At 51.8% G+C, this 22,436-nt stretch overlaps 2 protein-coding genes across 4 annotated transcripts; both read left to right on the top strand.

Annotated features, from left to right (window-relative positions):
- The first annotated feature begins 82 nt into the window (after positions 1–82).
- Positions 83–14,580, top strand: rell2 (RELT like 2). Of its 3 annotated transcripts, none has more exons than XM_033029701.1 (7): positions 83–540; positions 7,170–7,372; positions 8,740–8,802; positions 9,778–9,841; positions 12,344–12,532; positions 13,250–13,415; positions 13,547–14,580. In XM_033029701.1, the coding sequence occupies exons 1-7, from the start codon at positions 512–514 to the stop codon at positions 13,622–13,624; spliced, it is 792 nt and encodes a 263-aa protein (XP_032885592.1). In that variant the 5' UTR covers positions 83–511; the 3' UTR covers positions 13,625–14,580. The 3 variants fall into 3 exon arrangements, with proteins under 3 accessions (XP_032885592.1, XP_032885593.1, XP_032885591.1); XM_033029702.1 differs by lacking the exon at positions 83–540 and adding an exon at positions 3,226–3,298 and having other exon boundaries at positions 13,547–14,129; XM_033029700.1 differs by lacking the exon at positions 83–540 and adding an exon at positions 3,339–3,509 and having other exon boundaries at positions 13,547–14,129.
- Positions 14,581–17,410: 2,830 nt separating this feature from the next.
- med7 (mediator complex subunit 7) lies at positions 17,411–21,526 on the top strand. The gene is made up of 2 exons (XM_033029704.1): positions 17,411–17,489; positions 19,259–21,526. The coding sequence occupies exon 2, from the start codon at positions 19,279–19,281 to the stop codon at positions 19,960–19,962; it is 684 nt and encodes a 227-aa protein (XP_032885595.1). The 5' UTR covers positions 17,411–17,489; positions 19,259–19,278; the 3' UTR covers positions 19,963–21,526.
- Positions 21,527–22,436: the final 910 nt, after the last annotated feature.

Here is a 22,436-nt window from a genome sequence, read left to right as displayed (position 1 = left end):
GTCCTTGCGCCACACCTCACTGCCAGCACTGCGTCCTTGCGTCACACCACGCTGCCAGTACCAAGTCCTTGCGCCACACCTCACTGCCAGCACTGCGTCCATCCAGCAGCCACCTGACGTCATCACGCCCTGCGTAGGAGGCGTGGAGATGGGAGGGACAACACAGGAACAGGCCCTTCGGCTCACAGTGCATGTGTTGACCAAAGATCTTATAGCTGCTCTAAGATCTTTGGTGTTGTCCACAGAATATAGAACCGTATAGTGCAAGGAGGAACTGCAGATGCTGATAGATACAAAGTGCTGGAGTAACTTAGCGGGTCAAGCAGCATCATTGAAGAACATGTTTCTGGTCGGGGCCCTTCAGACGATCACCCGTTCACACTAGTTCCATGTTATCCCACATTCTCATCCGCTGGGAGCAATTTACAGAGGGCCAATTAACACACACGCCTTTGGGGTGTGTGAGGAACCCGGACCACACGGAGAAAACCCACGTGGTCACAGGGAGAACATGGAAACTCCACACAGACTGCACCCGAGGTAAGGATCGAACCCGGGTTTGGCGCTGTATGCCAGTGGCTCTCCTCACTGTGCCACTCGGCTGCATGGGATGAGACAGAAGGAAGGCGTTGTTTTGGGACTGAGATACAAAACCTGTGGTTGTCGAGAATGTGAAGTGAAAGAGATGTGTGGAAATACCCAACGGTGCCTGTGGTGAGATGACAGGCTAGTGCCGCCCAAAGATTATAGCTCCTCTATAATCTTTGGTGTCGCCAGCGCGGGGAGAGAGTTCAGAAACACCGATGTAGAGGATGTTGTTTGTCACTGTGACATTGACCAGCTTCTCCTTCAGATCCACTCGCTTCCCAGGTCAAAGCAGTGTCTACAGGGAGCCCGCAGGAGGCCAGGCCATGCCATGCCTGCCTCTGTGGGATACGTGGAGCGCTTCTTGTTTCACTCCCGCTCATTGAGTGTTCCAGTTTTTTTTTTTTAATTGCTGTTTTTTTCCCTTTTTCCTTCCGCCCACAATATGTAAAATAATATGTGATTCTGTTCCATTCTGTTTGTAGTTTGTTTGGTTGTTTGTTTGTCTTTTTGCACAAAGTCCACGAGCATTGCCACTTTTCATTTACAATACAATACAATACAATACCATTTATTGTCATTTGAGCCTCAGTGAGGCTCAAACGAAATTCCGTTTCCACAGCCATACAAACAAAGACAATTTCCTACAGACATACACACAATTTAATTCACACAAACATCCATCACAGTGAACCCACTGTGATGGAAGGCAAAGTCTTTTCTCTCCCCTGTTCTCCATTTCTCTCCCGATATCCAAGCCCCAGGCGGGCGATGCTAAGTCCCACGGCCATTTTAGGCCGTGCCGGGCGATTTACGGCCCCGCTCACGGTCTAAAAGTCACAATGTTGGAGCCCCCGGCGGGCGCTGGAATGTCCCACGGCCATGAAGCCGTGCCGGGCGATGTACGTCCCCGCTCCGGGTCGTTCCAACCCCGCGACACGGGCTGGAGAAGTCGCGTTGCGGGAGCTCCGGGAGTGCACATCTCGTATGTGTATGTGACGAATAAACTTGACTTGACAGAGAGGAAACGGTTGCCCATCTCTTCCCAGAGTGCGCATTTGCAAAGAGGGTCTGGTGAATGACCAGAGGGTCAGTTCATCCCGGTTTTCGTTTTAGAGATACAGTGTGGAACTAGGCCGAGTCCAGACCCGTGATCACCTCATACACTAGCTCTATCCTACACACTAGGGACAATTTATGTTTTACAGTAACGAATTAATCTACAAAATTGTACGTCTTTGAAATGTGGGAGGAAACTGGAGCACCCAGAGAGAACCCAGGCGGTCACAGGGAGAACGTACAATCTCCGTACAGACAGCACTCGTTGTCAGGATCTAACCCGAACTCTGTCGATGTGAGGCAGCAGATCTACCGCTGTGCCACTGTGCCAGTTACGAGAATCCCGGGGATGGTTGGGTTAAGGAGCATGTGAAGCCTCTGGGCCTGTACTTGCTGGAGTTTAGAAGGATGAGGGAGGACCTCATTGATACTTACCAAATAGCGAAAGGCCTCGATAGAGTGGATGTGGAGAGAATGTTTCTACTAGTGGGAGACGCTAGGACCAGAGAACACAGCCTCGGAATAAAAGGACATACTGTACCTTTAGAAAGGAGATGATTAAGAATTTCTTTAGCCAGAGGGTGTTGAATCTGTGGGATTCATTACCACAGATAGTGGTGTCATAGAGTCATGTGTCACAGAAACAGGCTCTTCTGCTCAACTTGTAGGAAGGAACTGCAGATGTTGGTTTACACCAAAGATAGACACAAAATGCTGGAGTAACTCAACGGGACAGGTAGCATCTCTGGTCTGGACTGGAAACATCAACCATTCCTATCCAGAAATGCTGCCTATCCCGCTAAGTTACTCCAGTATGTTGTGTTTCCCTTCAGCCGCCAGCCAAGATGCCCATCTACACTAGTCCCACCTGCCCGCGTTTGGCCAATATCCCTCTAACCCTTTCCTATCCATGTACCTGTCCAAATGTCTTTAAATATTGTTATAGTAACTGCCTCACCTACCTCCTCTGGCAGCTCGTTCCCCACACCCACCCTTTGTGTGGAAAAGTTGCACTCAGGTTCCTATTAAATCTTAATGTGTAAGAAGGAACTGCAGATGCTGGTTTAAACCGAAGATGGACACAAAAAGCTGCAGTTACTCAGCAGGACAGGCAGCATCTTTGCCCTCTCACCTTAAACCTATGACCTCTGCTTCTTGACTCCCCTACCCTGAGGGTAAACGACTGTGTTTACCCTGAGAGAGGCGGGAGGGGGAGGGCGAGAGGGGTAGTGCGGAGAGGGAGCCGTTCTGCAGGGTACATCACTGCCTGTGTTGTTTTCCCCTCTCTGCCCCGCTCGGCTGCAGCAGTTCAGATGCGACCACCCCTCACCTGCAGCCCACCTTCCGCAGTGCATTAAATGCAAGTGGGGGAGGGGGGCAGCAGCAGGTGCAGTCAGCTGCTGCAGCTTGTCCCACTGCGATGATGCAGACAAGGTTTGCAGCGGTTGTGAAGGGGGAAGAGAGACAGAGAAGGTTAATGGAGCAGGAGGCGGGATGCTGAGGCTGGGTTTCAGCTGTCTGGGAGGAGAGGATTAACATCCCCTCTGTTCTCCAGGGAGGGGGGGGGGGGGGGAGAATCAGTGTTCTGACGTCAACACACAGACACGGAGGATGCAGCGTGATGCTGACATTCAGACCTTCACACCAAGTCAAGGTTGGTGCTGTAAACAGATACCTCTGGCACCTCGGCTGCATTAGATTTGCGTCTGTGTTGCGGGGACAGTGAGATGTCCTTGACTGCTGCTGCTTCAGTGCATGGTCCCCGGCTGCGGTCTCCCCCCGCCGCTCTCCCCTACCCTCACATGCGGCGGGACGCCCACTGCTCCCCGCTTGAACACACCGACACACAGAGCCGCGTCGTACAGGTGCTCCGTCAGGTGAGAGTGCGGCGGGGGAGGAGTGGGGGGGGGGGGGGGAGGGGAGGGGGTTAGAGCTCTGTGCATGATACTCACCCGTGGAATACTGCTCCCAATATCGGGAGGGATTTCCCTGTTCGTTTAACCCCCGAGGTGTCGCACTTCAGATGTCGGAACTGCAGATGCTGGCTGACATCGAAGAAAGTCACAATATGCTGGAGTAACTCAGTAGGTCAGCCAGTATCTCTGGAGAGACCCTTCTTTGCCTATTCCTTTTCTCCAGAGATGCTGCCTGACCCGCTGAGTTACTCCAGCATTTTGTGTCTATCTCAGGTGTACATTATGTTTGCCTTCATCGTTGGGGGCATTAAGAGTCAAGAAGTCATGTTGCCACTTTATTTTTTTTAAAAGGTTGCATTTGGAGTATTGTGTGCAATTCTGGTCGCCCCGTTGCAGGAAGGATGTGGAGGCTTTGGAGAGGGTGAGGAGGGGCTTTGCCAGATTGCTGCCTGATATCAACTACAGGGAGGGGTTGGTCAAACTTGGATTATTTTCTCTGGGGCATCAGAGACTGAGGAGAGACCTGATAGAAGTTTATAAAATGATGAGAGGCATAGATAGGATAGACAGCCAGAACCTTTTACCCAGGGTGGAAATGTCAAAGACTCGAGGAGGTGAGTTTAAAGGAGATGTGTGGGGTAAGTTGTTTGCACAGAGGGTGACAGCAGACATCTCCCAAAGTTAAGACCAAAAGCAGGTCTCAGGTGCTATTAGGCTGCAGCTCCACCCACTGCACAACTCTGTGTAACCCTGATATGGTTTTTAGCACATTGGCCTTCGTCAGTCAGGGAATTGAGTATAGAAGTTGGGAGATCATGTTACAGTTATATAAGACATTGATGAGGCCACATTTAGAGTATTGTGTTCAGTTTTGGGCACTGTGTTATAGGAAAGATGTTGTCAAACTGGCAAGAGTGCAGAAAGGTTTTATGAGGATGTTGTCAGCACTCGAGGGCCTGAGCGACAGGGAGAGGTTGGGCATGCTAGGACTTTATTCCTTGGAGCGCAGGAGGTTGAAGGGTGATCGGTCCGAGTCAGCATGGATTTACGAAGGGGAAATCATGCTTGACTAATCTTCTGGAAATTTTTGAGGATGTAACTAGGAAAATGGACAAGGGGGAGCCAGTGGATGTAGTGTACCTGGACTTTCAGAAAGCATTTGATGAGGTCCCACATAGGAGATTAGTGGGCAAAATTAGGGCACATGGTATTGGGGATAGAGTGCTGACATGGATAAAAAATTGGTTGGCAGACAGGAAACAAAGAGTGGGTATTAACAAACAGGTAGACAAAAATGCTGGTGAAACTCAGCGGGTGCGGCAGCATCTATGGAACGAAGGAAATAGGCAACGTTTCGGGCCGAAACGTTGCCTATTTCCTTCGCTCCATAGATGCTGCCGCACCCGCTGAGTTTCTCCAGCATTTTTGTCTACCTTCGATTTCCCAGCATCTGCAGTTCCTTCTTGAACATTAACGAATGGGTCCCTTTCAGAATGGCAGGCAGTGACTAGTGGGGTACCGCAAGGCTCGGTGCTGGGACCGCAGCTATTTACAATATACATCAATGATTTAGATGAAGGGATTCAAAGTAACATTAGCAAATTTTCAGATGACACAAAGCTGGGTGGAGGAGTGAACTGTGAGGAGGATGCTATGAGAATGCAGGGTGACATGGACAGGTTGGGTGAGTGGGCAGATGCATGGCAGATGCAGTTTAATGTGGATAAATGTGAGGTTATCCACTTTGGTGGCAAAAACAGGAAGGCAGATTATTATCTAAATGGTGTCAAGTTGGGAAAAGGGGAAGTACAACGGGATCTGGGGGTCCTTGTTCATCAGTCAATGAAAGTAAGCATGCTGGTACAGCAGGCAATGAAGAAAGCAAATGGCATGTTGGCCTTCATAACAAGAAGAGTTGAGTATAGGAGCAAAGAGGTCCTCCTGTAGTTGTACATGGCCTTAGTGAGACCACACCTATAGAGTATTGTGTGCAGTTTTAGTTCTCCAAATTTGAGGAAGGACATTCTTGCTATTGAGGGAGTGCAGCGTAGGTTCACAAGGTTAATGGCCTGTCCCACGAGCATGCGACCTGCATGCGGCAAGCACGACCAAACCGGAAGCGGGGGCCGCGCGGAGGTCGAGTGATCCACATACAGGGCCGGTCCCACCAGCATGCGCCTCCACGAGCGCGACCAAACCAGAAGCGGGGGCCGCGCGGAGGTTGAGTGAGTGACATGAAGTTCGAGCGAGTCCGCGGGAAGTTCGCGCATGATGTACGGCGTCAAGACGTGCGTACGGCGTTAAGACGCTGCGCACGCCCGTTGAGGCGATGCATACGGCCTTGAGGCGGCTGCGGGCCGGCAGGCCATTGCCGCGTGGAATTTTTGAACACGGTCAGTTTTTTGGAGCCCCTCGTGATGTCGGGACAAGCTCCACACAACTCCATACGGCTCCGGCGATCGAAGTGGGACCGGCCCAGCGAGGCCGTACGGCTCAAGCGACCACGTTAGGTCGCGCTTGCCGCATGGAGTTGCATGCTCGTGGGACAGGCCCTTTTATTCCCGGGATGGCGGGAATGAATATGCTGAGAGAATGGAACGGCTGGGCTTGTATACTCTGGAATTTAGAAGGATGAGAGGATATCTTATTGAAACATATAAGATTATTAAGGGATTGGACACGCTAGAGGCAGGAAACATGTTCCCGATGTTGGGGAAGTCTAGAACCAGGGGCCACAGTTCAAGAGTAAGGGGCAAGCCATTTAGAATGGAGATGAGGAAGCACTTTTTCACACAGAGTTGTGAGTCGATGGAATTCTTTTCCTCAGTGGGCGGTGGAGGCCGGTTCTCTGGATACATTCAAGAGAGAGCTAGATAGGGCTCTTAAAGATAGTGGAGTCAGGGGATATGGGGAGAAGGCAGGAACGGGGCACTGATTGTGGATGATCAGCCATGATCACATTGAATGGCGGTGCTGGCTCGAAGGGCCGAATGACTTGCTGCTGCACCTATTGTCTATTGTCTATCTTATTGAGGTGTCCAAAATCATGATAGATAGGGTGAATGCAGAGGATTTTCCCAGAATACGGGAATCAAGAACATAGATTTAAGGTGAGAGGGGAAATATTTAATAGGAACCAAAGGGGCAATGTTTTCACACAGAGGGTGGTGGGTATATGGAATGAGCTGCCAGAGGAGGTACTTGAAGCAGGTACTATAACAACATTTTAAAATACATTTGGTCAAGTACATGGATAGGAAAGGTTTAGAAGGATAGACACTAAGTACTGGAGTAATTCACCGTGTCAGGCAGCATCTCTGGAGAAAAAGGATAGGTGATGTTTTGGTTTGGAATCCTTCTTCAGACCCTGAAGAACAGTCGTGAGACTGTCTGAAGAAGGGTCCGAACCCGAAACGCCACCCATCGTTTTTCTCCAGGGAAGGTTTGAGGTAAATGGGCCAAACATGGGCAGGTGGGACTAGTGTAAATGGGGCTTGTTGGATGAGCTGGGCCAACGGGTCTGTTTGCGTGCCATGTGAGTCTGTGACACAAGAGGTAATGGCCACACTATAAAGGACTGCACTGATCGAGGGATCTTTCTGCTTTCAGACGAGTGTGGAGGATGGAGAATGAGGAAAGTGAAGAGGATACTCGTCCTCAGGGCCTCTACACCATATTCGCTGCCATCCTGGTGTTCTTCGTGATGGGGCTGCTGGGCATCCTGCTGTGCCGCCTCCTGCAGGAGAGAGGCTACCGGTGCCGCACGTCCCGGCAGCTGAACACGGAGCGGGAGGCTGGGCTGGTGGACGAGGGTCAGTGTGCATTGTGACCAGGGCCACACCACACCGGTCCATTCACACCACTCCACAACACACTCCACCATACCCCACCCACACCCCACATCATAGCCCACCACACTCCACGCCATACCCAGCCACACCACACACCCTACCCCACCATACCCCACACCACACCCCGCACCATACCCCACAATACACCATACCCCACACCATACCTCACCACACACCACACCCCACACCATACCTCACCACACACCACACCCCACACCATACCCCACCACACCCCACACCATACCCCACCACACCCCACACCACACCCCGCACCATAGTCCACCACACCCCGCACCATAGCCCACCACACCCCACACCATAGCCCACCACACCCCGCACCATAGCCCACCACACCCCGCACCATAGCCCACCACACCCCACACCATAGCCCACCACACCCCACCCCACCACACGGGGGAGAGGTTGGGCCGGAGGCCGAGAGTCAGTGTCCACTGTGACCAGGATCACACTGCACCACATATGGCCAGAGGCCAAGGGTCAGTGTCCACCCCCAACCTGAATGTCCACTGTAGTCAAGGCCACACCACACGAGCCCGAGCAGACTTACACTTGGCCAACACGATTTCCCGATTGCCAAACATTTTAACTCCCCTTCCCATTCCCACAGTGGTGGCCTCGACAGGTCCAGCATGGAAACAGAGCCTTCGGCCCTCAATATACTAAAGTCACAGTCATACAGCATGGGAACAGACCATGCAGCCCAACTTGCCCTCATCGACTTAAAAATGCCCCATCTACAATTGTCCCATCTGTCCGCGTTTGTCCCATATGTCTCTAAACCTTTCCTGTCCATTTACCTGTCTAAGTGTCCATTAAATGCTGTTTTAGCACCTGCCTCAACTACCTCCTCTGGCAGCTTGATTCATATACCCTCCACCCTCTGCATGACAAATGTCGCCTTTCAAGTTTCCCCTCACAACTTAAACCTACATCCTCTCGTTCTTGATTCCAAATAATCTTGGTAAAAGATTGTAGGCATTCAACTTATCGATCATGCTTCTCATTACTGTGCATTTACCTTATCTATTCCCCTCGTGATTTTATACACCTCTATAAGATCTCCCCACATCCTCCTGCGCTCCTAGGAATAAAGTCCTAGCCTGCCTAGCCTCTCAGGGTCTCCTGGCCTGGTAACATCCTTGTAAATCTATTCACTCTTTCCAGCTTAACTACATCCATGTACCTGTCCTACAGCAGAGCGACCAGAACTGAACACAATACTCCAGGTGCAGCCTCGCCAACGTCCTGTACAACTGTAGCCTATACTCAATACTTGTCCCTCTCCCTGTGCTTACCTTCCCCTGTAGATGTACACGATACAAACCAGGACACGCTGGGGCAGATTGTGCAGTGTATCCTCAACAACACAGGTGAGATCCTTCGGCGGGGCAAAGATGGGTCTCTGACGTGCTGCTGTCTCTGCACCGTCCCATCAAACACACCATGGTCAGAGCGGTGTTTAGTTTAGATGAGAGCTACAGTGCAGAAACAGGCCCTTCTGCCCACCGAGTCCACACCGACCAGCGATCACCCCGTACGCTAATTCTACCCCATGTGCTAGGGACAATTTACAATTATACCAAGACAATTAACCAACAAACTGTACGTCTTTGGAGTGCGGGAGGAAACTGGAGCACCCGGTGAAAAATCCGTGCAAACAACACCCGTAGTCGGGATCGAACCTGGGTCTCTGGCGCTGTGATGCAGTGGCTCTACTGCTGCACCCTATTCTTCTCTAAATCTTAAATTAAATCTTAGAGGGAAGAGTGTTTAATAATGTGTGGGAAGGGACTGCAGATGCTGGTTTATGCCGGAGATAGACACAAAAAGCGGGGAAAGTCAGGGGGTCAGGCAAAATCAGTCTGAAGAAAAGTCCTGACCCGAAACGTCACCTATTCCTTTTTTCCAGTGTCTAATTATCGTGTAATGAAAAGGGAACATTGAAATTCTTACTTGTTGCAGCTTAACAGGCCTGTAAACACAATAACACAGATAAATATTTACAAATCAATAATGCAATTAATTAATGGTCATTATACCAGGTAACCATCACAATACAAAGCTGATGTCCCTAGTATAGTGCAGGCAGTTTGTAGTTTGGGGTTTAGTTGGAGTTCGTAGTGTTCACGAGCCTGATGGTTGTTGGGATGAATCTGTTACTGAAAAAGACACAAAGTGCTGGAGTAACTCAGCGGGTCAGGCAGCATCTCCGGAGAATACAGATGGGGGATGTTTCAGGTCGGGACCTTTCTTCAGACTGATTGTAGGGGGGGAGGGGATGAATGTATGAATGTTGGTGGTGATGACCCCCCCTCTTTGTGCCCCCCCCCCGCCCCCTCCACCAGCTAATGCGGAGGCTCTGCAGGAGATGCTGAAGCAGCATGAAGAGATGAAGCTGCCAGAGCACAGGTGAGGGGACGCTGAGCGCCGGGCCGCGTGGGACCGGTCACGCAGCCTGACCCACCCCGACCCACCCGACACCATCTGCCATCCCACGTGGTGCAGAGGTAGGGCCTCTGTAAATTGTCCCTAGTGTGTAGGGAGTGGATGAGAAAGTGGGATAATATGGAACTAGTGTGAACGGGTGATCGATGGTTGCCGTGGACTTTATTGGGCTGAAGGACCTGTTTCCATGCTGAATCTTTCAGAAAAAACCTTCAACCTGTCTAAAACCTGCCAAGACAGGATTAATTCGGGGTGATCAGCATGGTTTTAGACGCGGAAGATGGTGTCTCACAAATTTGATTCAACTACTTGAAGAAGTAAACAAGAATTCCCCCCCCCCCAGCTTCTGAAGGCAAGCAAGGCCATTCACTCCCTCAACTATCCTCAGGTGTTGCAACTTTTAGGAACAATGGACTTGGATCCCAAGGTCCCTCTGTTCATCAACATTCCTTAATGGCCTATAATTTTGCTGGAAGATAGACACAAAATGCTGGAGTAACCCAGCGGGACAGGCAGCATCTCTGGAGAGAAGGAATGGGTAATGTTTCTTCTCTTCTTAAGCTGGCTATACCATACCCTTATTTGTCTTTGTTTCAATAACCTGGATGTCACAGACTGTGTCTGACCCATTTTTTTAAAACAAACAAACAGTTACCAAATTAAAATATTGTCAACTTTATCAACAATACACTCGAACCCCCCCCCACCACCCCCCCCCCCCCCCCCCCCCCCGTGGACGGTCTGCTTCCTCTCCAGGGATACGCGGGCACGGACGTATGCCTGGAAGAGGGGCAGACAGTAGACAGGCAAAACCCTCGACTGTCCACTGCCCCAAATATCAGGAGTGTGGGGCTAAAGTGCAGCCAAAACTTGAGGAGCAGCCCCATAGACGGTTGTACAGGGGCTGCAACATCTCACTCCATATACATATGGAACACGGTCTCTTCCTTGCCACAGAAGTGACAGGCAGCTGGTGAGTCCGTGAACCGACTTAAATATCTATTACATGCCACAGCTCTGTGCAACACTGTCCACCCCAGGTCCCCGATGTAAAGGGGGAGAACTCCCTTATAGAGAGACCTCCACCGGCACCGCTCCCGCCATCAGGTGGTAACACGGACCGCCAGGGTATGTCTGGATGGAAGACGAGGGCGAGGAAGTGTAGAGTGTGCAGGAGCAGCCTGCACAATACGCGCCTCTCAGCATCACGGAACGGCACGCTGGGCATCTTGGAAAGGCGGCTCATGTTGCGTGGGGCCGGCTCTCGGGAAAGAACCCGGGCCTTGGGTCCTATGAGCAATTTCGACGGAGCGGGGGTAAGCTCGGTCGGAAACGCTCCACGCACACGCCTCACCTTGACACCCACTGTGACAGGGTGAGGACCGGCCTCTCTCGCAGCTACAACACCCCCCCCCCCCCCTGAGGAACGCTTTGGCTGAAGGTAACCAAATTCCTAACCCTGAGTAAATTGCGGTAAAAGCCAGGCAAGTCCTGCATGGCGTGTCGACTGATGCCCGCTACCGGGAGCTGTGTGCCCTCCTAAAGGCAGTGCCCCAGGCTGAAAAAGTACATCGCCAACGTGTGCCATCTAGGAAGGCACTCAGAATACATATACCTCCGCAGGGTCCTGAGATGGAGAGCCGCTACCTGGGTACGATCGCAGATCAGAGACTGACCGCCTTCCTCCAACGCGAGACTCAGAACCCCAGCAGAGACCCAGTGATTCCTATCTCCCCAGAAGAAGTTCACCAACCTCTGGATCATGGTGACAAAGATAGAAGACAGGACCAGAGTGGCCAGCTTATACCACAAGATAGAGGCCACCATCTGATTTATGACCAGCGCTCTAACCCGGTAAGAGAGGACCCCAACGAGGCCTGACCAGCGCCCTTTCATCTCCAGTTCCTGCCAGATCTCCGGCCAAGCCCCCTCAGTGGGACTCGGGTAGACCACCAGGTAGAGGTGGTGCGCGGTGCTCCACGCATAAGGTGTCATCTCCTCCAGCTGGAAGTCCACCTCCCACTGACCCACAAGGAGTCTGGAACACTTTTCCCAGTTGATCCTGGCGGATTATGCAGCCGAGAAAATCTGCTGGCACTCGCACATCCTCCGCAGGTCGGTGAACTTAAGGAGCATACCATCGGCATAGGCCGAGAGAACCACCTCCACCCCCGGTCCTGGCAAAGCCAGGCCTGTCAACCTCCTCCGAAGAAGGCACAGGAATGGCTCCACATAGACCGAGTACAGTGGGCCTGACATGCGACATCCCTGGCGTGAATGGGGGCCAACAAAGAACCGTTAGCGTTAATGAGGCGATCTGCTCGCACGTACAAAAGCCGGATCCCGGCCACAAAATGCGGCCCAAGTCCAAACGCTTGCAGAGTCCCAAGAAGGTAGTTGTGAGTGATGGGATGATGTAGAAGGAGCTTCACTCTGTGTCTGACCTGTGCCCGTTTGTTGTTGCAGCCCGCTGTTCCCGGAGCCGCTGACTACACTCTCCGCCGCTCCGACCTCTCACCACCACACCGTGCACGGGGGCGGGACTGGGGTTCCCCGCGCGGTGTGTCTGCACTGTAGCCGGCAGGGGAGGTCAGCGATAGGTCAGGCACGGAGCCACCCACTGCGGGGCGAGGTGACTGTCTTCTCCGTGGGCAGGTAAACCCCCCCCCCCCCCTTGTGTGTGTGTGTGTGTGAGAGAGCGCAGCGCCAGAAACCCGGGTTCAATCTTGACCGCTGCTGTTGTCTGTGTGGAGTTTGCATGCTCTCCCTATAAGTCTGGGTTTCCTCCGGGTGCTCCAGTTTCCTCCCACATCCATAAGACGCATGGGTTTGTAGGTTAATTGTCCCTCTGTAAATTTCCCCCAATGTTCATAAATTCTAGGAGTTGAATCAGGCCATGCGGCCCATTAATGTCTACTCTGCCATTCAGCCATGGCTGATCTGTCTTTCCCTCTCAACCCCATTCTTCTGCCTTCTCCCCATCATCCCTGACACCCTTACTGATCAAAAAATGTGTAGGAGTGGAGAGAAAGTGGGATAACATAGAACTAGTATGAATGGGTGAATGATGGTTGGCGTGGACCAAGTCTGAGCTGGGATTGTCTGCTGGTCTCTGTCTGAGCTGGGATTGTCTGCTGGAGCCTGAGCTTGGATAGTCTTCTGGTGTCTGAGCTGGGATTGTCTGCTGGTGTCTGAGCTGGGATTGTCTGCTGGTGTCTGAGCTGGGATTATCTGATGGTCTCTCTCTGAGCTGGGATTATCTGGTGGTCTCTGTCTGAGCTGGGATTGTCTGCTGGTCTCTGAGCTCGGATTATCTGTTGGTCTCTGAGCTGGGATTGTCTGCTGGTCTCTCACCCTCTCTTCTTGCGCCAGGTTTAGGGTCACCCACATCGAGCGGTTTCGGACGGGGAAGGAGCCAAACCCGCCGCCCAGAGAGGAGTCACATGTCGGGTCGGTCAAGGACACGGCCACGGATCGGGGGGACGGGAGCGTGGAGTCGGCGATCACTGATACTGCGGCGTCGGAGCCCAAACCAGTGGTGAGTCTGTGTGTGTGTGTGTGTGTCTTTGTCTTTGTGTGTGTGTCTGTCTGTGTGTGTGTGTGTGTGTCTCGGTGTGTATCTGTGTGTGTGTGTGTCACTAACCGGTGCTGCTCTCTGTCCTGTCCCAGGAGCCATTGGCCCCGCTGCCGCCAGGCTGCCCGTTGTTGACGGTGATGACGGGAGGAAGCGAGGCCCATGACCGGTGACGCAGGGTCATAGGCCGCCCATGATGGAGGGGAGAGTCTACCGGCAACCCCGTCCCCCCTCCCGGTGGCACGGTGGCCCGCGCAGCCATGGGATTCCAGGGAGACGTGGTGTGCGGCCGGAGCGCAGGGTACGGAGAGATACGGGGGAGGGGGCAGGAAAGAGCCCCCCCCACTCCAACCCCTCCCCCCAGGCTGTGACCGCACGCGGGAAGTGTGGAATCACCGTCTGTATCAGCGGCGCTGCGGGAGAGTATCGATCCTGGGCGTAAACATCACCACCAAGCACACCAACACCTCCACTTCCTCAGGGGGTTGCGGAAGCTCACCAAGTCTCCAGAACCCTCACCAACTCCGACAGATGCACCCTAGAAAGCATTCCGTCGGGTTGCTTCTTTTGGGAACAGCTCTGCCCAAGACTGTGAGAGACTGCAGAGAATTGTGGATGTAGCCCAGACCATCACACAGACTAGACAGCCCACCATTGACACCATCTACATCACGCTGCCTCAGGAAAGCAGTCGACCTAATCAATGACTTGCCCCTGTCCCACCCCCGTCATTCCTTCTTCTCCCCGCTCCCATCCAGCAGAAAATACGGAAGCTTGAAAGCGCGCACCACCAGACTCAGAAACAGCTTCTTCCCCTCTCTTATCAGGCTTCTGAACGGCACTTCCATAAGCTAGGGTGGCCGATCTTCCAACCTACCTCATTGACAACATTGCACTTTTTCTCCGTAACTGTAATAGCATAATGCTGTAACACCATAACACTTCTGCACTCTGGTATTCTTCTCTTTGCACTACCTGTTGTACTTGCGTATGGCTTGATTGTATTTATGTCTAGTATTATCTGATGCGTTTGAATAGCACACAAACAAACAATTTACACTGTATCTGGATACATGTGACAACAATAAACCAATGCTAATGAATGTGTTCAATGGCCACACACACGCACACACACCTCCGGCTCCTGTCGGGGATTAATTAACAGTGCAACAAACCCACACTGATTTTGGAGCCAGCGTTACTCCTCACTAGGAATGATCTTCAGTTCTCGGAAGTTAGATGATTCTTAAACTTAAGGAGAGAGGGGAGTGATTTAAGTGAGACTACAGGGGGCAACATTTTCACTCAAAGGGCAGTCTGTATCTGTAACAAGCTGCCAGCGGAATCTGTAGAAGCGGATACAATTACGGCCTTTAAAAGAAAAGTCTGAAGAAGGTTCCCAACCCAAAACGTCATCTTCCCATGTTCTCCAGAGATGCTGCCTGACCTGCTGAGTTACTCCAGCACTTTATGTCCCCTCGAATTTTAAAGCACGTTTGGACAGACATACAGCACAGAAACAAGCTCCTCGGCCCAACTTGCCCATGCCGACCAAGCTACCCGATCTACACTTGTCCCATTTACACGCATATGGACCATATCCCTCTAAACCTTTCCTATCCATGTATCTGTTCTTCTTCTTGCGTATGGCGTGCACAGCCTAAAGTTGTAGGACAACTTGTTCTATTTGATCTTACTTTATTGTGCACGCCAGGTTGATTGCATTCGTCGAAACAGGACGGACCACGTGAAGGTTGTAATCTTCCACCCCATATACCTGTTAAATTGTCTTTTAAATGTTGTTATAGTACCTGCCTCAACTACCTCCTCTGGCAGCTCATTCTGTATACCAACCGCCCTCTGTGGAAAAGTTGGCACTCAGGTTCCTATTAAATCTTTCCTCTTTAACCTTAAACCTAATTCAAGGTTTTTGGTTCTTGACTCCCCTGCTCTGGGTGAAAGACTCTGTACATTATGGTTAGGACAAGTTTAGAGGGATATGGGCTAAGTACAAGCAAGTGCGACTAGCCCAGAATGCCAACTTGGTCAGCATGGACAAGGTGGGCCGAAGGGTCTGTTTTCATACTGTGCAGCTCTGTGACAGTGTACAGCTCGGACCATCTACCCTGTGGTGTCTCTGAGGAAGACACCCCTCCACTCTCTACCCCATGAGGATTAAGCCAAATTTCCTTTGATAGTAGCACACAAAGTGCTGGAGTAACTCAGCAGCATCTTTACTTTAGAGATACAGCGTGGAAGCAGGCCCTTTGGCACACCATATCCGCACTGACCAGCTATCACCCCCTACACATACACTATCCTACACTCTAGGGACAATTTACACAAGCCAATTAATCTACAAACCTGTACGTCTTTGGTGTGTGGGAAGAAACCGGAACACCCGGAGCAAACCCACGCTGTCACAGTACGCACAATCTCCATGCAGACTTCACCGACGGTCAGAATCGAACCCGGGTCTCTGGTGCTGCAAGGCAGCAGCTTTACCGCTGCGTTACGGTGCTGCCCACCTCTGGGGAACGTGGATTGGTGAGGCTTTGGGTCAGGTCCCTTCTTCTGTCCTTTGAAATCTTCTGTGGTCCGCTGATTCACATCAATGGCAAAGTTGAAAAATGGAACAGGCCCTTTGGAGATGTGACCCAAGGGCCACCCCCTTCATATCCGGGATGAGCTGAACAATCCCGGACTCAGGCCTGGGGTCTGACTCCATCAGCTCAACGAGTCTATGTTATTACACAGTGTGCGTGGTGGACAGAGATCACGCGTCCCTCTAGTCTGTGCTATCTCTGCTCTACACCAACCTCCTGCCCCCTCTCCATCCCCCTCCCCCCACATCATCATTCCTGTTCCTTCCTTTAGTTTAGTTTATTTTAGAGATACAGAAATCATATCCCTCCCTACACACTAGGGGCAATTTACAGAACCCATAAGCCCACACGTCTTTGGGGTGGGAAGAAACGTGGTGAAAACCCACCCAATCACAGGGAGAACGTACAAACTCCATATAGACAGCACCTGTAGTCAGGATTGAACCCTTGTCTCTGACACTGTGAGGCAGCAACTCTACAACTGTGCCGCCCAATACAGTTGGTCCACTCTTTGCACTGCCTGTTCAACTTTGGATTGTTCTCTCAGGAACACCGGACGTTGCAGGGAGACCAGATAGAAGTATATAAAACAGTGGAAACCTTTTTCCCAGGATGGAAATGTCCAACACCAGAGGACATAGATGTCAGATGAAAGTTTAAACGAGATGTGTGGGGCAAGTTTTTATACACAGAGGATGGTCAGTGCCTAAAATGCACTGCCAAGGGGGCAGCGAAGGCACATGCGATACTGGTGTTTAAGAGGCTCCCGTCACTCTCCCGGGCTCCTGTCACTCAGCGTCTGGTCATTGTGGTCTCCCCTCGCCTGGCGAACCCTGCTCACAGCGGCTGCCTTTTACCACCGCAGTTGCGTGAAACTTAGTGTTTGCAATAATAGGCAGAAAATACTGGAGTAGAGACCCAAAATGCTGGAGTAACTCAGCGGGACAGGCAGCATCTCTGGTGCCTCGGAAGGAATGGGTGATGTGTCATCAGTTTCGCAGGTGACAATCTTAAACCAAGATCAATAAAAGATCACGGTGTAACGCTGAGTAAGTTTGCCCACTTCCCTTCACTCTCTGTGTAACTGTGCCCGTGCAATGGGGCGCAGGGGTGGAGGGCTGACTGGGGTTGATGCTAGTGGAGAGGCCGGAGCTGGGATCGATGCTGGTGGAGAGGCCGGAGCTGGGATCGAACTCGCGTCCCCGGGGGCCATGTCTCCGCTCGCCGCAGAGGGCGCTGGTCCCGCGGCACCCACTGCGCGTGCCTGGGGCGGAGTGGCAGCGCGGCTGTCCAATGGGATGCGCGGATCAGACGCTGCTTGTCCCGGCCTGGGCCAATGAGCGCGAGGCGGGGGCGGGGCGAGACCGCGGTGAGTGTCGGCCTGAGGTCCGGCGGCGGCGGCGGTGAGGAGAGGAGGCGAAGAGGAGGAGAGGTGAGGAGGAAGAGGGAGGAGGGGGCGCAAAAGGGAAGGGCTATAGGGAAAGGTGGGGAGAGAGATGAAGGGGGAGGGGAGGGAACATGGGGGTTGAGAGGTGGCCAGGGAGGGATGTGGGAGGAGGAGAGGTTGGAGGGAGTGAGCTGGGAGTGGAGCATCATACAGCACAGAAATGGGCCCTTCGGCCCAACTTGCCCGTGCTGACCAACAAGTCCCATCTACACCAGTCCCACCTGCTCGCGTTTGGCCCATATCCCTCTAAACCTGTCCTACCCAGAAACCTTCCAGAACAAGGGGTCACAGTTTAAGGATAAGGGGGAAATCTTTTAGGACCGAGATGAGAAAATCATTTTTCACACAGAGAGTGGTGAATCTCTGGAATTCTCTGCCACAGAAGGTAGTTGAGGCCAGTTCATTGGCTATATTTAAGAGGGAGGTAGATGTGGCCCTTGTGGCTAAAGGGATCAGGGGGTATGGAGAGAAGGCAGGTACAGGATACCGAGTTGGATGATCAGCCATGATCATATTGAATGGCGGTGCAGGCTCGAAGGGCCGAATGGCCTACTCCTACACCTATTTTCTATGTTACCTATGTCCTGTGGTTCTCCATTCCCCTATTCTGGGTAAAAGACTGTGTATTCACTCTGTCTATTCCCCTCATCATCCTATACACGTCTTTAAGATCACCCCTTATCCTCCTGCATTCTAAGCAATTACATCCCAGCCTGCTCAACCTGTCACTATAATCTCAGCCCCTCGAGTCCAGGCAACATCCTCACAAATCTTCTCTGAACTAAACGACATCCAGCCTATTGCAGGGCAACTAAAACTGAACACAATACTTCTAGTGCCTTGTACAGCTGTAACATATCATCCTAAACTTCTATACTCAACCATACTGTCTGTCAGAATACTTTACGGATGCAGTTCATAGAATAGGCTAGAGATGAAGGTGCGGATCTGGAAGTTTTGAGCTTTAAGGAGAGCTTGGGTCATTTTACCTGGTGTGTCGGAGGCTATGGGCTCAGTGGCCATTTGTTACTGGAGCTTATGACGACTTAACACTTTGTCATCACAAATTTCTTGGTCAGTGACAGTTATGACTACTAGAAATGATTTAGTGTCTCAGATTTTCTACAGGGATATTTATACAGCAGATTTAAACTTGGAGGCGCATCCCAAGGGAGAATATTCTAGACCTGCTGTCTCATGTCGCCAAAGATTCCGATTTGATCCTGACCTTGGATGCTATTGGTGTGGAGTTTGCACGTTCTCCCTGTGACCGTGTGGGTTTCCTCCTGTTGCTCCGGTTTTCTCCCACATCCCCAGGACGTTCAAGCTTGTAGGTTAATTGGTCTTTGTAAATTGCATCTATAATGCGTCAGGAGTGGATGCAAAAGTGGAATAACATAGAACTTGTGTGCAGAAACAAAGAACAACAGATGCTGGTTTATACCAAAGATAGATACAAAGTGCTGGAGTATTTCAGCAGGTCAGTCAGCATCCCTAAAGAAAATTAATGAGTAACAGACATTTAAAGTCTGAAAAAGGGTCCCAAAGTCACCTATCGTTTTTCTCCAGAGATGCTGCCTTACCCGCTTAGTTACTCCAACATTTTGTGTCTATCTGTGTCAGGAAGTATCTCTGGAAAGAAAGAACGGGTGACGTTTCAGGTCGGGATCCTTCTTCAGACTGATGTCTACTTGAGTATACGTGACGATAAAGTGTTATTGACTGTCTAACGAACATTTTGCTCTCCCTTTCAGGCCAACTGAGATCAGGCACCATGGGTGAGCCTCAGCAGGTGAGTGCTTTGCCCCTCCCTCCAGCCCAGTACTACAAGGAGTACACGGATGAGAACGTGCGCAAGGGCTTTGCCCCCAAGCCACCGCCACCCATCCGGGACAACTACACAATGTTCGGCAACCAGTTCCTGTGTGACGATCTGATCATCCGGCCGCTGGAGGGGCAGGGCATCGAGAGGCTGCACCCTACGCAGTTTGACCACAAGAAGGAGCTGAAGAAACTCAACATGTCCATCCTGGTGAACTTCCTGGACCTGCTGGACATCTTGATCAAGAGTCCAGGCAGCATCAAGCGGGAGGAGAAGCTGGAGGACCTCAAGCTGCTCTTTGTTCACATGCACCACCTGATCAACGAGTACCGTCCGCACCAGGCCCGCGAGACGCTGAGGGTCATGATGGAGGTTCAGAAACGGCAGCGGCTGGAGACCGCCGAGCGCTTCCAGAAGCACCTGGACCGGGTGCTGGAGCTGATCCAGGGGAGCCTGTCCTCGCTGCCTGATGACCTGTCCACGACCCCCCACCTGCGGCCCAAGTCCGAGCCCATGGACATGGAGGAGGGAGGCACATGTGCCCAGCCGGGAGCGGAGGCCGAAGCTTTGGTGAAGGAGGAGGAGATCAGCGACATGGACCTGGCCATGTGCTCCATCATCGATGACATGACGTAGAGCGGCCGTGAGCCAGTGAGCCGCGCCCGCTCTGTGTGCCAGGCTGCTGCAGAGGCCGAACACACGGGTAGGGTTTGTGATGGTAGTTAGTGCTGTAGGAGAGCCTGCCCTGAGGTGTGGTGGGGCGTGAGGGCTCGGACAGTCCGTGCAGAGGGGGGACGGCCAGGCTGGAGACTGTACACCGCGGATTCTCACAGCAGACGTGCCCTGCGGAGGCCGGGCAGCCTCGGCCACCCTTGGAACATCCCCAAAGGATCAGCATGCTGGAGTAACAGCGTGGCAGGCAGCATCCCTTGAGAACAGGGAAAGGTGACCATTCAGGTCGGAACCCTTCGTCAGCCTTGACTTGAAACGTCACCTATCCATGTTCTCCATGTTGTCTGACCCACTGTGTTACTCCAGCACTTTGAGTACTTTTCATAAGTTATAGGAGCAGAATTAGGCCATTTGGTCCATCAATTCTACTACACCATTCAATCATGGCTGATCTATCTAACCCCATTCTCTAGCCTTCTTCCCATAACCCCTGATACCTGTCACGACAGCACGTGTGGCACCTGCGGCACGGTGGTGCAGTGGTAGATTTGCTGTCTTCTAACGAACTTTTACATTGCCAGAGATCCAGGTTACACTACGGGTGCTGTCTGTACGGAGTTTGGACGTACTCCCCATGACCTGCCTGGGTTTTCTCTGAGATCTTTGGTTTCCTCCTACACTCCAAAGCCGTATAGGTTTGTGGGTTAATTGGCTTGGTATAAATGTAAATTGTCCCTAGTGTGTATCATAGTGGTAAGGTGCAGGGATTGCTGGGCAGTGCAGACTTTGTGAGCTGAAGGCCCTGTTTAGACGCTGTATCTCTAAACTAAACTAATGAAGAATCTGTCAATCTCTGCCTACCTTCCTTGTTTCCATGTTGGGACGTCCCACGAGGTTCACCAGTGAAGTGTTGAGAATCCCAGATGGTACATTCCCCTGCAGTGTTCGAGCCCATCATTTCACAAACCCACCATTGTTGGATCTCGGTGAACCTACGTCCAAAACCATTCTCCTACGCTGAGTGGCGCCTACTGTCTCTCATGAGGTGATTGGGCTGAGTATTGGTCGGAGGTTCGGCCGGGCGTAGGGGTTGGGATTGTGACCACGTGATGCCATTGCCCCCCCCCCCCCCCTTGTCTTGCACCTACCCCAGCCAATGGCAGTACCTCGAGGGAAAGTGTTGCTCAGATTGTGGGCCACTGTTCTACCCTGTCCTCGGTTACCCGGCTCTTTGAAGCCAGACGCAGCTACACAGTAACTCTCCAGGTACTGTCACAGCCAGTGGAGACCTGGATCAGCTCCTATGGGGAAGTATGTGTGACCCCAGGGGGGAGTATGCTTGACCCGGGGGCAGCAAGTGTGGCCAGTGCACATCCCTCTATGTACATGGAACTGTGGGCATCTCTAACTATGTAGGGGACTGGATCTGTGCGTTTCACTTCTGGGGTAATTGCACACCCTTGCCTCGCTGTACTGAATGTTAGTCTCATGTATGTCTTCAATTAAAATCTCTTTTCATAGACGCGTATACCTGGTCCTTGTGTGAATCTTTGGTTTATTGCTGATACGTGTGCTGAGACATTTTATTTAATCTGAGAGGGTGCGGGGTTAAAGAGTGCAGGTAACTACCTGGGGCGCTGGGTTCACAGGTACCCAGGGACACAAACCAGTGACTTTAATCCAAGAGACACAATGAACTGCAGATGCTGGAATGTTGGAACAAATCACAGAGTGCTGGAGGAACAGGTCAGGGAGCATCTGTGGAGGGAATGCACATTTCAGGTCAGGACCCCTCTTCAGACTGATGGGGCGGGGGGGTGGGTGGGGGAAGGAAGCCTGGAAAGAGAGATTGAGGTGGGACAATGCTGAGAAGGAGACAACATTTCTGCAGTTGACAAACGAACTACAGATGACGTTTACCAATGAATCACAAGGTTGGAGGAACTCAGCGGGTCAGGTAGCATCTGTGGAGGGAATGGACAGACCACGTTTTCACTCCGGGGGGGAGGGGGGGCTTCAGACTGCCTAATGAAAGCTTGATTCAATCTGTGATAAACAGGGCGAATGCTGGTGTGGATGGAGGGCGGTGAAGTGACATGGTGAGGTTTGATGTTGGGACGGTTTGGAGTTGGTGCTCAGTCATGGAGCGATGCTGCACAGAAACAGCTGTTTCACCTCTGTGTGGCACTGACCACTGGCATGGCTGATACTTTACTAATCTCCAATCTACCGATTCCCTGGCCATCCCTGGTCCGACCACCTCACATAGCCACACAGCACAGAAACAAACAATTCAGCCCAACTTGCACTGAAAGAGGGGTTGAGAGGGAAAGATATGTTCATCACTTCTAGGAGCAAAATTAGGCCATTTGACCATCAAGTCTACTCCACTATTCAATCATGGCTGATCTATCTCTCCCTCTCAACCGCATTCTCCT

Source organism: Amblyraja radiata, chromosome 11 (genome assembly GCF_010909765.2).
Source record: "Amblyraja radiata isolate CabotCenter1 chromosome 11, sAmbRad1.1.pri, whole genome shotgun sequence".
NCBI lineage: Eukaryota > Metazoa > Chordata > Chondrichthyes > Rajiformes > Rajidae > Amblyraja > Amblyraja radiata.
This window is presented reverse-complemented; position numbering and strand designations above follow the sequence as displayed.

Bases quoted from the DNA above. Each gene is read 5' to 3' on its own strand.
- rell2 (XM_033029700.1), top strand. From the start codon at position 3,400: ATGGTCCCCGGCTGCGGTCTCCCCCCGCCGCTCTCCCCTACCCTCACA. The intron at 3,510-7,169 runs GTGCTCCGTCAG...TTCTGCTTTCAG, and splicing joins CACAGAGCCGCGTCGTACAG to ACGAGTGTGGAGGATGGAGA. The intron at 13,416-13,546 runs GTGAGTCTGTGT...GTCCTGTCCCAG, and splicing joins CGTCGGAGCCCAAACCAGTG to GAGCCATTGGCCCCGCTGCC.
- med7 (XM_033029704.1), top strand. From the start codon at position 19,279: ATGGGTGAGCCTCAGCAGGTGAGTGCTTTGCCCCTCCCTCCAGCCCAG.